Source organism: Amblyraja radiata, chromosome 4 (genome assembly GCF_010909765.2).
Source record: "Amblyraja radiata isolate CabotCenter1 chromosome 4, sAmbRad1.1.pri, whole genome shotgun sequence".
NCBI classification, from domain to species: Eukaryota; Metazoa; Chordata; class Chondrichthyes; order Rajiformes; family Rajidae; genus Amblyraja; species Amblyraja radiata.
In genome coordinates, this window is record NC_045959.1 from 108,779,948 (window position 1) to 108,796,590 (window position 16,643).

Below are 16,643 nucleotides of genomic sequence, written 5' to 3' on the forward strand. Positions count from 1 at the left end.
AAGGAGGATCGTGTGGTGGAAGGTGAAGATAAAGAAAACTGGGAGGAAAATGAATGAGGGCATAAGCATGTGCATAAATGAGATTAACAAACCTTTAGGTTGACAAAAATGCTGGAGAAACTCAGCGGGTGAGGCAGCACCGATGGAGTTAAGGAATAGGTGACATTTCGGGTCAAGACCCTCTTCAGACTGATGTGGGGGTGGGAGGGTGGGAAGAAGAAATGAGGAGGCGGTGACAGTGGGCTGTGGGACAGCTGGGAATGGGAGAGGAAAGAGAGAGAAAGCAAGGACTACCTGAAATTGGAGGTCAATGTTCATACCGCTGGGGTGTGAACTACCCAAGCAAAATATGAGGTGCTGCTCCTCCAATTTACGGTGGGACTCACTCTGGCCATGGAGGAGCCCCAGGACAGAAAGGTCGGATTCAGAATGGAAGGGGGAGTTAAAGTGCTGAGCCACCAGGAGATCAGGTTGGTTACTGCGAACTGAGCGGAGGTGTTGGGCAAAGCGATCGCCAAGCCTACGCTTGGTCTCACCAATGTAGAGCAGTTGACACCTAGAGCAGCGGATGCAATAGAGGTTGGAGGAGGTGCAGGTGAACCTCTGCCGCACCTGGAAAGACTGTTTAGGTCCTTGGATGGAATCAAGGGGGGAGGTAAAGCGACAAGTGCAGCATTTCCTGCGGTTGCAAGGGAAAGTACCAGCGGAGGAGGTGGTTTGGGTGGGAAGGGATAAATTGATCAGAGAGTTACGCTGGGAGCGGTCTCTGCGGAAAGCCGAAAGGGGAGGAGATGGGAAGATGTGGCCAGTGGTGGGAACCCGTTGGAGGTGGCGAAAATGGCGGAGGATTATTTGTTGTATGTGACGACTGGTAGGGTGGAAGTTGAGGACAAGGGGGACTGTGCCCTTGTTACGAGTGGGGGGGATGGGGAGTGAGAGCAGCGTTACGGGGTATAGAAGAGACCCTGGTGAGAGCCTCATCTGTAGTCGAAGAGGGGAACCCCCATTCCCTAAAGAATGCAGGCACGGGTTATTGATTGGGGACGATCAGCCATGATCACAATGAATGGCGGTGCTGGCTCGTAGGGCCGAATGGCCTCCTCCTGCACCTATTTTCTATGCTTCTGTGTAATGAGGACATCTCTGATGCCCTGGTTTGGAACACCTCATCCTGGGTGCAGATGCGGCGTAGACAGAGGATTTGGGAGTAGGGGGATGGAGTCCTTACAGGAAGCAGGGTGGGAAAAAGTGTAGTCCAGATAGCCATGGGAGTCGGGGGGGGGGGGGAGGAAGAGGGGATGGGTTAGGGGGAGAGGGAAGAGGGAGAGAAGAGGGGAGAGGGGAGGGGGAAGAGGGGAGGGGGGAGAGGGAAGAGGGAAGAGGGAAGAGGGAAGAGGGGAGAGGGGAGAGGGGAGAGGGAAGAAGAGGAGAGGGAAGAAGAGGAGGGAAGAGGAGGGAAGAAGAGGGAAGAGGAGGGAAGAGGAGGGAAGAGGAGGGAAGAGGAGGGAAGAGGAGGGAAGAAGAGGGAAGAAGTGGGAAGAAGCGGGAAGAGGAGGGAAGAAGAGGGAAGAAGAGGGAAGAAGAGGGAAGAAGAGGGAAGAAGAGGGAAGAGGAGGGAAGAGGAGGGAAGAGGAGGGAAGAAGAGGGAAGAAGAGGGAAGAAGAGGGAAGAAGAGGGGAGGTGATACTTGAGGAAGGGTGTCGACCCGAAACGTTTTCTGCCTGAGCCGCTGAGTCGCTGCAACACTAGGTCGGGAGAAGCCGTGCTGGCGAGTGGGGCGGAACTTGTGTGCGGGTCGCAGGGGGAAGCTTGGGACGTCCGGACCAGCGCGCGCGCGGGCGCGGGGAGAGGCGCTGTGTTTGAACCGTAGGAGCGGGAAGGTTGGAGGGGGCGGGGTGTCCCCCCCTTAATCCGCTCCCCGCCGGTTGCCATGGATACGTGGCGGCACCGGCGACCGGGTAAGATGGCGGCTGTGCTGGCGTTTAGTTTAAGAGAGACGCAAATAGCTGGTGTCACTCAGCGGGACGGGGACGGGGACACCCAGTTTTTTTCACGTACATCTTCGGTTCAAACCAGTATCTGCAGTTCCTTCTTACACATGGGGTTTAGTTCATTTTATTTTTAGAGATACAGCGCAACATTAAAAAAAAAAAAAAAATAGGCCCTTCGACAGAGGAACTGCAGACGCTGGTTTACACCGAAGATAGACACAACATGCTGGAGTAACTCAGCGGGACAAGCAGCATCTCTGGAGAGAAGGAATGGGTGACATTTCGGCTTGAGACCTTTCTTCGGGCTACTTTGATCAGTGGTACTGGTAGTGGCCCACTTGGTGCTAATCATTAATCATCCATTCAAAGTCCAACGCGTTTAATATGTGTAGTAAGGAACTACAGATGCTAGTTTAAACTGAAGATAGACACAAAAACCTGGAGTAACTCAGCGGGTCAGGCAGCATCTCTGGCGAAAAGGAATATGTGAAGCTGCGGGTCGTGACCTTTCTTCGGACCCTGAATCTGAATCTGACCCAGAGTCTGAAGAAGTGTCTGTACCTGAAATGTCACCTATTCCTTTTCTTCAGGTATGCTTGGTTTCTTGATCCTCCAAAATATTCCAAATGGAATTTAAACTGGAGGTGCTGCCTGACCCGCTGAGCTACTCCAGGTTTTTGTGTCTATCTTCACTGGAAAGAGTGGTGGTTGACAATCTGCTGCAACCTTTTGTTTCTTTACTCTTATTTTCGCTGATGCCATGAGACTACGGATAGCGTTAGAAGCCACTATCTTTAGTTTAGCTTAGTTTAATTTATTGTCACGTGTACCGAGGTACAGTGAATAGCTTTTTTGGTGCGTGTTATCCAGTCAGCGAGAAGACTATGCATGATTACAATCAAACAGTGTTCAGATACAGGATCAAGAGAATAATGCTTAGTGCAAGATAAAGTAAAGTCCATTTAAAGATAGTCCGAGGCTCTCCAATAAGGTAGATGGTAATTCAGGACCGTTCTCCAGCCTGATAACAGCTGGGGAGAAACTGTTCTAAATCTGGAGGTATGTGTTTTCCAACTTCTATAACACTTGCCTGATGGGAGAGAGGAGCAGAGGTTTGAAGTGCCTCCTGTTTGTACATAATTTGCCTCTTCCTCTATGATTTAGTTCTGCTGGTGAGGCAGAAGAAATATTTTAGGGTGAGGTTTCTATTACTGTAGTGGGATGAAGCTTCTCGGTCAGATAAATTGAACTGTCTTTTTCTCTTTGATTAGGTTTCAAATTACTGAAATGAACCATATAATGAAAGCAAATGGCTCAAAGTGATCAAGCGTCTAAAGAACTGTGTCTAATTGACAGGGCTATCACCAGGTACATTTTTTTGTCTTTAGTCTTGAATGTCTTTATTGAATTAAAGCAGGGGTCGGCAACGTTGTTCTGCATAGGGGCCGGGATGCATGTCTGTGAGCGGATGGTGGGCCACATCTATCACGTGTAGACATGGATCCCGCCACCGTCCCACCCCGGATGGCAGGCGTCAAATCGCATGTTCACAGAAGGTAGACAAAAATGCTGGAGAAACTCAGCGGGTGAGGCAGCTTCATGTAATCCTTGCATGCCTCACCCGCTGAGTTTCTCCAGCATTTTTGTCTACCTTTGATTTTTCTAGCATCTGCAGTTCTTTCTTAAACGTGTTCACAGAAGGTGCTCGGTCGTGCCAGCAGCTTTGCGCAGGATGCAGTACAGCCAAACCTCGGCTTTGCCAAACCAAACCGCACTCGGGGCGCTCGGCGGGCCGGATGATTACAAGAAAAAAAATCCGCCAGCGGCCCGGATGATTTTGGGTTATGGGCCGCATTCGGCCCGGGAGCCATAGGTTGCCGACCCCTGAATTAAAGAGTGTAAGGCACTCAAGTTGGCTAATTTATTTGAATTTCTTGTATCTTAAACTAACTTTGAAGCCATTAGAAAGTATCACTTTAATACCATGTGTAAGCTAATATTTGTACATTTAACTTGAAATGTGGATTTGAATCAATTAAAATGTCAATGAAAACTTAATTCTCTTTGGATGCATACGCTTTCTTGTAAATGAATGGCAGTTACTGGAACTCTGAATGATTATTTCTCCATTCAGTGACAGCATACGCTGTTTTCTCTTGTGTTTTTTTCAACTTGAGTAAGTTCTTTATCTCAGCTTTTGAAGACTGAGTGGAAATGAAATACTAATTTTCCTGAGACAAAATGGCCATCCAGTTGGCTAGTTCGGTGGATGTAGGTAAACATCAGGGTAAGGCAAAACCAATTATTGGTAGATCAGCGGATGGTGTGTTTAAGGATATAATCGATAGAGCATTGGGAATTGAGGTTTTGTTTTGGCAGAATTTTATTCACAGTTATTTTTAATAAAATGTAAATCAAATACCAACTTAGCATTTGGAGAAAGCAGAGATACTGGGAGTGTGACTGACAATGAGCAGGACACGAGGCCTCTGCTCCTGGAATCGAGCTGACACCAATTTGGATACGCCACTAAGTAGACCTTTTTTCTTTTATTTCCTGTTATGTCAAAGCCACAGTCCAATTAAGTTTAAGATTTGGATTAACTTGGTGGTTCAATATGCTGTCATATAGCATGAAACAATCCTGTTTAATTGATGACCTATTTTTTTAAATCAAATCTTAATCATTTTATGGGAAGAGAATATGCAATTTTTGGGGGCAGTTTCAATTTTTCCTTTTCACCTTTCCCTTTACCACTTGGACACCATTTTTTCAATTAAAAATAATTCTTATTTCATTCATTATCTCCGGGTGCTCTAGTTAAGTAAGTAATGCCCCGTCCCACAGGAAACCTGAACGGAAACATCTGGAGACTTTGCGCCCCACCCAAGGTTTCCGTGCGGTTCCCGGAGGTTTTTGTCAGTCTCCCTAATGGTCGAAAGTGGTTTCCACTTCTTCTATGTTCCGGCGATTATTTCAAAAAATTCAAAACCGGCCTCGACTAAAAATAGGTTGCCGTTTTAAAAATCGGTAAATTTTTAGTCGAAGACGGTTGCGATGCTAGTTGAAGGTGGTTGCCGGAGGTTGCAGGTGGTTGCCGGAGGTTGCAGGTGGTTGCCGGAGGTTGCAGGTAGTGGAAGGGAAGACCGGCTGCGACTTAAAAAAAAAAGCGGCAACCTATTTTTAGTCGCAGTCGGTTTTTAATTTTTTGAAATAATTGCCGGAACATAGAAGAAGCGGAAACCACTTTCGACCGTTAGGGCGACTGACAAAAAACTCCGGGAACCGCATGGAAACCTTGGGTGGGGCGCAAAGTCTCCAGAGGTTTCCGTTCAGGTTTCCTAAGTGGGACAGGGGCATAAGTAAGTAAGTTTAGTGGCCAAGTATTCACATACAAGGAATTTGCCTTGGTGATCCGCCCACAAGTAGCAACATGACATACAGTGACAGTACATCACAACATGACATACAGTGACATTCTAAAGATGTGTGGGTTTATATGTTAATAGGCCTCTGTAAAATTGACCCTCGTATGTAGGAAGTGGATGCAAAAGTGGGATAACATAAAACCAGTGTGTACAGGTAATTGATGGTCAGCGTGGACTCAAGGGCTGAAGGTCTGTTTCCATGCTGTATCTCTAAATTAAACATTTTCCTTGTCCCTATCAAAAGACCCCCTATCCTTGTCTGGTATGTACTTGAATGTGTCTTTGAGGTTTGGGAGTAAATTCATTAATCCCACTCCAGACTTATCTATCCTTTGTTTTCTTCACAATCTGATCCTTCATTTGTCTAAGTGTTCACCCATCCATTGACAATGTTATAATACAAGACTACATCCCAAAGCCTTTATTATTGACCAAAATGTTTGGTGTTCACTGCAAACATGCCCTTCTCACAAGCATCTGTTTCTTCATTGCCCTCCAATTTACTGTTTGCTCTTCTCTCAAAGATGTCAACTGAAGTCCAGCCTTGCTGTTCTCCATTTCCAGATGCATTCTTAACTTCTGTAATTCAGCCTAGTACAGCGACTATCTGTCACCTCCATTGCCAGGAACAAAAAATATATGTGTAGGGAGGAACTGCAGATGCTGGTTTAAACAGAAGATAGTTACAAAAAGCTGAAGTAACTCAGCGGGACGGGCAGTATCTCTGCAAAGAAGGAATGGGTGACATTTCGGGTTGAGACCAGACTAGTTAGGGAAAAGGGAAATGAGAGATGAAGATGAAGATTTAGAGAGATAAAGAACAATGAATGAAAGATGTGCAAAAAAGTAAAGATGATAAACGAAACAGGCCATTATTAGCTGTTTGTTGGGTGAAAACGAGACGCTGGTGCGACTTGAGTGGGGGATGGATAGAGAGAGAGGGAATGCCGGGGTTACATGAAGTTAGAGAAATCAATATTCATACCACTGGTATCCGGAGTAAGCTGCCCAAGCAAAATATGAGACGTTGTTCCTCCGATTTGCGTTTAGCCACACTGACAATGGAGGAGAAATATATGGGTGTTTAGGTTTCCCGCTAGACACTGCCGGATGCATCATAAAGTTATTGGAAGTCATTCTCTGACAGCAGTTGAATAAATAAGAACAGAACGATGTGAGGGAAGTCCAGTTCAACTATGTGACAACAGAGGCATTTTTGGAGGAGAGATTTGATTAACCATATCAATGTTGGAGATGTTTCAAAAGGAATGAGAAAGTATAGTATACCTTTGACATTGTTTGAAATGACATTTTGATTCAGCATTATTGTTTGCCTGATAATGATTGTACCAATAATGGTACAAGATTTATAAAATAAAATATTCTGAAGATTTAAAAACGTAGAGCTATTTGCTGGTCAAATACTGATAAGTCTCTGTGTTAGCAGCATTTACTGTATCTTCTTAATGAACTTGTGCTTTCCTTTCTTCAATAGCTTGTTGGCTGTACCCTTAAGCCCGAAGATTCGATCATTGAATTTTCACTGCAATGAGGTCACAAGAATTCAGGGCCTTGGACAGTTATGGCAGTTGCAACATCTTGATCTCTCCTCCAATAAGATTACTCGGATTGAAGGATTAGAGAACCTTGTAGCTTTGCGTACCCTAAATCTCTCCTGTAACTTTATAACAAAAGTAGAAGGTTTGTAAATCCGCTGCATTGATTTTTTTTGTCACAGTCGCAGGTATTGTTGGGATTAATTTAGTTTAGAGACACAGCGCAGAAACAGGTCCTTTGGTCCACCAAGTCCGTGCCGACATAATGATCCGGTCATGGGGGGAACACACATACTCCGTTCAGCCAGCTCCCATGGTCAGGAACAAACCTGGGTCTCTTGCTCTGTAAGACAGCAACTCTTCCGCTGCGCCACTGTACCGCCCTGTGATATGCTAATTTGATTTCCTCACTTTAGAAGACTTTGGCCACCGGAAAAAAACCCGACAAGAATCCAATGCATTTTTTTGTGAAATTCAATGCATCTCTTTCTGGAATAAATATTTTAAAAAGTTAAACATTAGCAAGGTAATGCTAGAGTACATTTAAGAAGACACATTTGAGAATCTAGGTCTTATTTCACTATTAGGAGGAAATTGTGAGGTATTCAAAATCGAAAGTTTAAGATCTTTTAAATTGTGATAAATCATTTTTTAATATACTCATTTATAGCATTTGGATGCCACTGGCAATGCTAGCATTTAATATCTACCACATTTGTCTCTGAATTGTGAAAGTTAAATGTCAATCACATTGGTGGGTGGAAGTTACATAATGGTGTAGTGCGTGGGTCTCAAAAGGAAGCACGAAGTCCAGTGTTTTGAGAGGCACCTTTTATTATGTTCCTCCCGGTTGTAGGGAAGACCAAACAAGAGAAAGATGGCACCCAAACCCCTGCCTTTAAACCCTCTGGCTAAGGGCCGCCTCCAGACTGAACCACTCCCGTGCCGAGGGGTTCGACAGTATGATGGCACGACCCTTGGGAGCCGCCACAATGGGCACATTGGGCATGTTTGGCAAATTTTCTTCCCTGAATTATGTCAATGTGCCAGATGGACTTTTACAACACTTTACTAATGCTCATATTTAATTATGTTCGTGAATTAGACTATTTGGCATGTTAAGTCCTTGCGATCTCAAAGCCATCCCATCAATACCATTCTTCCGCGTAATTCTCTGCAACATATCCACTTTCACATGTGCAGTAAGTTCCCTTTGAAGCCCCCATCCATCTGATATAAAGCAACAAATTAGTCGACCAGCCAACATGTTGTTGGGATGGGGGAGGAATCGCAGTTAGCCAGGAGGGGACAGTGGCACAGCGGTAAAGTTGTTACCTTACAGTGCCGGAGACCTGGGTTTGATTCTGACTATGGGTGTTGTCTGCAGAGTTTGTACGTTCTCCCTGTGACGCGTGGGCTTTCCCCGGATGTTCAGGTTTCTTCCCACACTCCAAAGACGTACAGGTTTGCAGGTTAATTGGTGTCTTAAGATTGTAAATTGTCTCCAGTGTGTGGGATCGTGTTAATGTATGGGGTGATCGCTGGTCAGTGTGGACTCGGTGGGCCGAAGGGCCTGTTTTCATGCTGTAAAAAGTCTAACGTCAGGAGAATCACATGTGGTAACAAGGAGAATGCAAATTGCACCCAGACAGCACCAAATGCCAGGTCAAATCTGGGTCATTCAAGCTATGGGACAGCAGCACTATCTCAATCCATCGTAACAAGAATTCAAATTCATGAAATAATGAATTGAATTTCAAATGAATGTTTTCTATAGATAGTAACTGTGCTGTGTAGGTATAAAACGAGGAGTTAACAATATTTGTAAACTGTTCTGTCTTTAGGACTTAATGGACTTATCAATTTAACTCGATTGAATTTATCATATAATCGCATTACAGACTTAAGTGGTAAGTAAGGCTTCTCTTGCAACGTTAAACTCAATTATAATCTAGAGCATAAAAGTTTTTTGCTCAAGATTCCAGCATTTGCAGTTTCTTAAGTCTCAATTGTAATCTTAATTACCTGACATTGCTGTTGTGTCTCTGGTGTCATTTTAAATTAATTTGAATTATGGTCCATGATATTTTACTCCCTTGTCGCTAATTTTTTTTTTTTTAACCTGCAGTTTTATTTTCCTGCCCAACCCACTTTGTTAGAGAAGTGTTAACCATAAATATTTTAATTATTGTTTTGTTTCTCCTCTTTACCAGTTTTTAATTTTTGGATTTAAATGTTAAAATTATGAAAAAAAGAGTAATGATGGTATCAACTTAACAATTAAAAATGTGTCTTATACAGTAGGTTGTATTTTTGCTGATTTATAGCACATATGTGAAATATGTGTGGATACCATCTGGCACTTTGTATATAGAGACATACAGCATGGAAACAGGCCCTTCGGCCCAACTGTACATACTGACCAAAATGCCCCGTCTAAACATCCCACCTGCCTGTGTTTCCCCCACATCTTTCTAAACCTTTCCTATTTGTGTACCTGTCCAAATGACAGTCCCAATCTATATTGGGAAAGTTAAAATCCCCTACTATAACAACCTTATTAGTCTTGAAGTTGATTACAATCTCTTGGCATATTTGCTCTTCCAATTCTCGTAGACTATTTTGGGACCTATAGTACTCTTCCAAGAAAGTGATCATCCTCTTTTTATTTCTCACCCAGATAGCCTCACAATATATGAATACGTTTACTTGTTCTTATTTGCTAAGCCTCAATTTTCTACAATAACCTCCTCTCTTATGAATGAAAGAGATGCCACAAAAGTAACAATTATAAAGGAAACAGGCCATTGTTCGCTGTTTGCCGTGAGAACGAGAAGCTGGTGGGACGGGTGGGGGAGGGATGGAGAGAGGGAATGTTCATACCACTGAGTTGTAAGCTACCCAAGCAAAATATGAGATGCTGTTCCTCCAATTAGCCTCACTCTGACAATGGAGGAGGCCGAGGACAAAATGGTCAGTGTGGGAATGGGAAGGGGAATTAAAGTGTTTGGCAACCGAGAGATGAGGTAGGTTCAGGCGGACAGAGTGAAGATGTTCAGCTATTCTATGTTAGATCTCGCCAATGTAAAAGAGTCCACATCTTGAACAATGGATACAGTAGATGAGGTTTGGGGAGGTGCAAGTGAACCTCTTCCTAACCTGAAAGGACTGCCTGGGTCCCTGGACAGAGTCGAGGGAGGAGGTTTAGTGACAGGGGTTGCATCTCTTGGGAAGGTACCTGGCGAGCGGGTGGCTTGGGTGAGAAGGGATGAGTTAACCAGGGAGTTGCTGAGGGAATGGTCTCTGCGGAAGGTAGAAAGGGGTGGAGATGGGAAGATGTGGCTTGTGGTGGGATCTCATTGGAGGTGATGCAAATGTCGGACGATTATGTGCTGAATGCGACGGCTGATGGGGTGAGGACTGGGGGACTCTGTCCCTGTTGCGACTAGGGGGCAGGGGAGCAGGGGCGGTGCTCCAGGGTACCGAGGAGACACGAGTGAGAGCCTCATCTATGATAGAAGAGGGGAACCCCCATTCCCTAAAGAATAAGGACATCTCGGATGTCCTGGTATGGAACACCTCATCTTGGGCGCAGTTGCGTCGTAGACGGAGGAATTGGGAGTAGGGGATAGAGTCTTTGCAGGAGGCAGGGTGGGAAGAAGTGTAGTCAAGAAAGTTGTGGGAGTCAGTGGGTTTGTAATAGACGTCAGTCGCTAGTCTATCTCCTGTGATGTAGACGGTGAGATCAAGAAAGGGGAGGGAGGTGTCGGAGATGGTCCAAGTGAATTTGAGTGCAAGATGGAAATTGAAGTTCCTTTATCATCGTTACTTTTTTTGCATATCTTTCATTCATTTGTTCTATATCTCTCAACATCACTGTCTATATCTCTCATTTCCCTTTCCCCTGATTGGTTTGAAGAAGGCTTTCAACCTGAAACATCACCCATTCCTTCTTTCCAGAGAAGTTACTCCAGCATTTTGTGTCTATCAAAACCATCCTTTGAGTGTGGAATTTCCTATTTCTGTACCATTGTAACTATGCAGAGGAAGAATATTGATATGATTTAGTCCTCATCAGCACCATCCATAATAATATTATGGAGTTATAGTTATCATATCTAATTGTTTTGTGTATTTTTCATTATCATTTCATTATGGATAAAATCGACTTATGGACATCTATCAAAATGGCATCCAGTCATAACCGGGGAACATTCTGTAGATTATAAAGTAATTATATGCCCTGAAATACATGGTTCTTGAACAGTTGTATCATGAAGTCATTAAAGCAGAGTCCATCAATCGTACTGAAAAGGAATTAGCTATTAGAACACAAGGAAGGTATATAAGCTGAAAGACAGGATAAAAGGGTTTTAAATAATGTGTGAAGGAAAAATGTTATTCAAATGGTCCAAATGGATTTTCTTTATTGAGAAACAATGAGATGTTACTGCTTATTTTCTTCCTTGTCTTTATTACAGGCTTCTTACAACTTCATGGTATTGGTCATAAGTTGAGTGTCCTAGATCTTCATAGTAATTGCATCAGCAACTTCAAACATTTGCTGCAATGTATGGTGGGCCTATGCTTCTTAACAGATTTGACTCTAGAGAAAGATGGAAGGGACAATCCAGTATGTCAAACAACAGGTATTATATTCATACCATAATATAATATTGCTAATTTAGATTAACTCTTGGAGATGAAGTCAAACACTCAGTTTTGTATTTAACTTTTTGAAATAATTGAGGATGTTTGCTGTGGAAAATACCGTGGTTAATTAAACTTAATTCTTTGCCCGACTCCTTTCTTATTCTCTTGATTTAATATCTTACTGTTAGGCTGAACGAAAAGACCACTACTCCACATACTCCATAACCTTGACTCTTATTTTTATGTTATCTATTTGAAACGGATATAACAAGGACTCAAAGACTCGAGTGTAAGTGATTGCTTATGTAAAAAGAATAAACAAACAGATGAAGTATCTAGAATAATACCAGGCTAATTCATGTTTTTTTTGCAAAGATACAGCATGGAAACATAAGTTTCGGCCCACCGAGTCCACGATGACCATCTATGTTATCCCACTTACACATCCACTGGGGGAAATTAATAGAGGTCAATTAACCTACAAACCTGCACATGCTTGGGATGTGGAAGGAAACCTGAGCACCTGGATGAAACCCACGTGGTCACAGGGTGAATGTGTAAACTCTACACCTGAGGTCAGGACCAATCTGGGGTCTCTGGTGTGATGAGGCAGCAGCGCTACCAACTGCACCACTATGTCACCCCTATGTGATGGCAGCTACAACCTTACTAGGTGGCGTTGCATTGGAGGTGTTTTAATTGTACAATTTTATCTTATCAGCAAATTGAAAAAGTAGAGAAATGGGCTCTTTGCCCCACCAGGTCGGTGCTAACCATCAAGCACCCATTTTCACACTAATCATATCTTAATCCATTTTATTACACGGAACATAGAACAGTGCAGCACAGGTGGGCCTTTTAGCCCACAATAAAGTCACACTTTCGCATAAAACAGGTTAATTAAGTAACCATATAACAATTACAGCACGGAAACAGGCCATCTCGGCCCTTCTAGTTCGTGCCGAACACGTATTCTCCCCTAGTCCCATCTACCTGCACTCAGACCATAACCCTCCATTCCTTTCCTGTCCATATAACTATCCAATTTATTTTTAAATGATAAAATCGAACCTGCCTCCACCACCTTCACTGGAAGCTCATCCCACACAGCTACCACTCTCTGAGTAAAGAAGTTCCCCCTCATGTTACCCCTAAACTGCTGTCCCTTAATTCTCAAGTCATGTCCTCTTGTTTGAATCTTCCCTACTCTGTGGGAAAAGCTTATCCACGTCAACTCTGTCTATCTCTCATCATTTTAAAGACCTCTATCAAGTCCCCCCTTAACCTTCTGCGCTCCAAAAAATAAAGACCTAACTTGTTCAACCTTTCTCTGTAACTTAGTTGCTGAAACCCAGGCAACATTCTAGTAAATCTCCTCTGTACTCTCTCTATTTTGTTGACATCCTTCCTATAATTAGGCGACCAAAATTGTACACCATACTCCAGAATTGGCCTCACCAATGCCTTGTACAATTTTAACATTACATCCCAACTTCTATACTCAATGCTCTGATTTACAAAGGCCAGCACACCAAAAGCTTTCTTTACCACCCTATCTACATGAGATTCCACCTTCAGGGAACTGTGCACAGTTATTCCTAGATCCCTCTGTTCAACTGCATTCTTCAATTCCCTACCATTTACCATGTACGTCCTATTTTGATTTGTCCTGCCAAGATGTAGCACCTCACACTTATCAGCCATCTTTCAGCCCACTCTTCCAACTGGCATAAATCTCTGTAGTACTTCTTATTGAATCTGCTACAGGATTTGATGAAAGTTAATTTAGTATTCTGAACCCTACTGCAATGAACAAATATTGTGATATGTAGATTATATTTTAATTATCTTTTTAAGATTTCAGGAGTAAATTTGGAAAGCATCTGTATTAAGTGTTTTGAAACATGCTTTAAAACTGTTTCTCAGGATTTAAATTAAAGTAAATGTTCATGTCGTATTATTGTCAACAATATTGACTAGTTAGTATTATTTCCAAGCTACATATTTGAAGTCATTGTCTAAACACTTACGAAGCTGGTAAATAGCCTTTGAATTAAAGGAGTGGAAGGGCTGAAATAAAGTAGCTCACATATTCTAGTGCAAATAGCAAATAAGTTTTGTGCAATTTTTAAAGCTTTGGCTGTACATCAGCTTATAACTTTTATTTCAGTATTAAAAACAAATTATGCATCAGAGTTGCACGTTGTGCATTGGACTGCAATTTTAGGACATAGTAATAATCCTCTTCTGATTTTCATGCCAGCTGTGCTATAGAGGCTTGAGTGAAGTGAATATAACTATAATTTAACCTATGTGACAAGGAGAGATATTTTAAGAGGGAAAGGAAATAGTTTTCTTTAAATAAAATGCACATCAGTTGGTTTTCCAGACAATTTAAGATGAGCAATTTTCTATAGATGTATATTAAAAAAATAGGAAACTGTCACCCGAAACTTAAACCAGAAAAGATAAGGCAATTTATTAACTTAGCAGTCTCCACTGGTACTCTTGCTGTGAAATGTTCTTCCTAAAAATCTAAGTTATTATATTTGAAAATTGACTCAAACAATTTCAGGTTACAGGGAAATAATACTTCAATCAGTAAATCAGCTCACTGTATTAGATGGAATAAATCAGTCTGGTGAATCTCTCCGTGGAAGTGAAGGAGCTCCCTTGGATATCCCTGGTTTAGAAGACTTTATAGAGTATCTGGTATTGTCAGACTCAAGTGTGAATATTGAAAAGGTTTGTTTTGTTTTTTCCTCACTTGATCATGCAAACTTGATTGCTACTGCGTTCGTTTTTGGATTGTGGAAGTCTAAATCGTGAAACTCAAGGAACTTGGTTCTTTGTTTCTTGTTAATTTTTAGCTTGTTTCTTTATTTGCAATCTGCTGTAATGGTTTTTATTTACAATTACTTTGTCAGAGAGTCACACAGCATGGAAAGAGGCCCTTCAACCCAACTTGCTCATGTCAACCAAGATGCACGCATTTGGCCCACATCCATCTGAACCTTTCCTGTCCATGTACTTGTCCAAATTTTTTTTTAATGTTGTTATAAAACCTGCCTGAACTTACTCCTTTGGCAACTCGTTACATATACCCACCACCCTCTGTGTAAAACGTTGCCCTTTAGATTTGTATTAAATTTTGCCCCTCTCACCGTAAACCTATGTCCTATGGTTCTTGTTTCCCCTGGGTAAAATATTCTGTGCACTCATCCTATCAATACCTCTCATGATTTTATACACCTCTATAAGATCACCCCTCAACATCCTGTGCTCCAAGGAATAAAACCCAGCCTCTCTTGACAGCTTGGGCCATCGGGTCCAAGCGATATCCTTAAATCTTCTCTGCACTCTTTGAAGTTTAACGTCATCCTTCCGATAGCAGGGTGACATAAATTCACCACAATACTCCAAATGTAGCCTCACCAATATCTTCTCCAAATGCTGCCTCACCAATGTCTTGTATAACTATAACTGTAATTATGCATAAGTATGTGTTAAAGTTGGACAACATCGTGTTGTTGTTATTGTTATGAATAGTGAAGGCTGGCAGGTCAAAACTTTGTTATAAAGAATACCAGAAAAGCATATCAACAAAATAATACGGTTTACAATGGAAATAGTGCAAGATGCCCTTGAAATTTTAGGATGCAGTTTAATGTGAAGGACAATGCTAGGTGGAGTATTTTTACTTAGTATTTTTAATATTTATCTCAGTTGATAACAGATGTGCAGTTGGGTGCACGAAGGGCTTCACAAGATCTTGATCATATTGAAGAGAAACTTGCTTTTTAATTCTGATATTTTACAAACATTTATGCCTACAATATTCTGTTGTGCTGCAGCAAGCAAGAATTTCATTGCCCTATCTGGGACATATGACAATAAACTCTCTTGACTTGACTCGAACATTCCAAGTTTAATATATAATATAATTTTAGAAAATTGTATGGAATATTTTATGTGGAGGTGCTGGTGAAAGTGCTTGCAAAAGTCCTTGGAATTCTAAATTCAGTTGAATGGTACAGTAAATGATACAATTGCACAGCCAGTTGCTTTAGCTAAATGCAATACATGATATTGTAACTCGAGGTGTTATTGTATTAGATGTAGATGTTTAATGTTTCACTTTTGTGTTCCTCCTCATTCCTGCAATGAAAATAGGGGCTGGGGCTCCCTGTGATCACTCCACGAATTGATGAGGTGCTTGCGCATTATCGGCACCGCATTGCAGCACCCGATCCTGAGAGACAAGCATCTGCCACGGAAGGTAGTTCTTCACCAGAAACGGGCCGAAGAATGACCCGCAACACTGCTGAAATATTCAATGAAATGAGGATAAAGAACTTGGAGAAACAGATTTCTCAGTTGCTGACTCAGGTGATGGTTGAAAAAATATTGATCTTGTGCAGAAATGGAGAAAATGTCATTGGTTTCGTGCAAGATGAAACCTTGATATTTTTCCAGAAAACTTATACTATTAACATTTGCCATAACTATAAATGTGTATAGATTTATTGTAATTTGTGGTATGCATGGTACCATGTGTATAGTAAGTGTTATTTGCACAATTTCTTATGATACGAGATTTCAGATGTTTTCTTCGCAACATTTTTATCGGTTACTAGACCAAGTGGCACCCGTTGGGCTTCACACACACAAACGCGCACACACACACTAACCCCCCCCCCCCCCCCCCACACACACACACACACACTAACGCCTCCCTTGATATTACATTAATATTATTCATTGGCTCCTTTTAGCCCATTCCCCGCCCTATCCACTCACGCATAACCCCCACCTACGCAGGCGCGGCTAGACGGGGTGGGGGTAGAGAGGGAGAGGGTGAGGAGATAGAGAGGGAGGGGGGTAGAGAGGGAGAGTGAGGGGGGTAGAGAGGGAGAGGGAGGGGGGTAGAGATTTAGGAGTGGAGGGGGCACGCGGCGTCACAGGGGCGGGCTGGTTCCCAAACGCAATACTCCACCATTCACCCATAGATCCCA

The 16,643-nt window shown here is 42.5% G+C and overlaps 1 protein-coding gene across 3 annotated transcripts in view; it reads left to right on the forward strand.

Moving 5' to 3' along the window:
* The first annotated feature begins 1,834 nt into the window (after positions 1-1,834).
* The window catches only part of lrrcc1 (leucine rich repeat and coiled-coil centrosomal protein 1), a 104,920-nt gene continuing 90,111 nt past the window's right edge, over positions 1,835-16,643 (forward strand). The window contains exons 1-8 of one of the 3 annotated variants that reach the window (XM_033020194.1): positions 1,845-1,958; positions 3,263-3,359; positions 6,915-7,120; positions 8,820-8,885; positions 11,457-11,624; positions 14,204-14,373; positions 14,458-14,463; positions 15,805-16,017. In XM_033020194.1, coding sequence (XP_032876085.1) covers positions 3,301-3,359; positions 6,915-7,120; positions 8,820-8,885; positions 11,457-11,624; positions 14,204-14,373; positions 14,458-14,463; positions 15,805-16,017 — 888 coding nt within the window. In that variant the 5' untranslated portion in view covers positions 1,845-1,958; positions 3,263-3,300. Of the gene's footprint in view, positions 1,959-3,262; positions 3,360-6,914; positions 7,121-8,819; positions 8,886-11,456; positions 11,625-14,203; positions 14,374-14,457; positions 14,464-15,801; positions 16,018-16,643 lie in introns of those variants that run through there. The other 2 variants (XM_033020195.1, XM_033020196.1) reach the window with 2 other exon arrangements.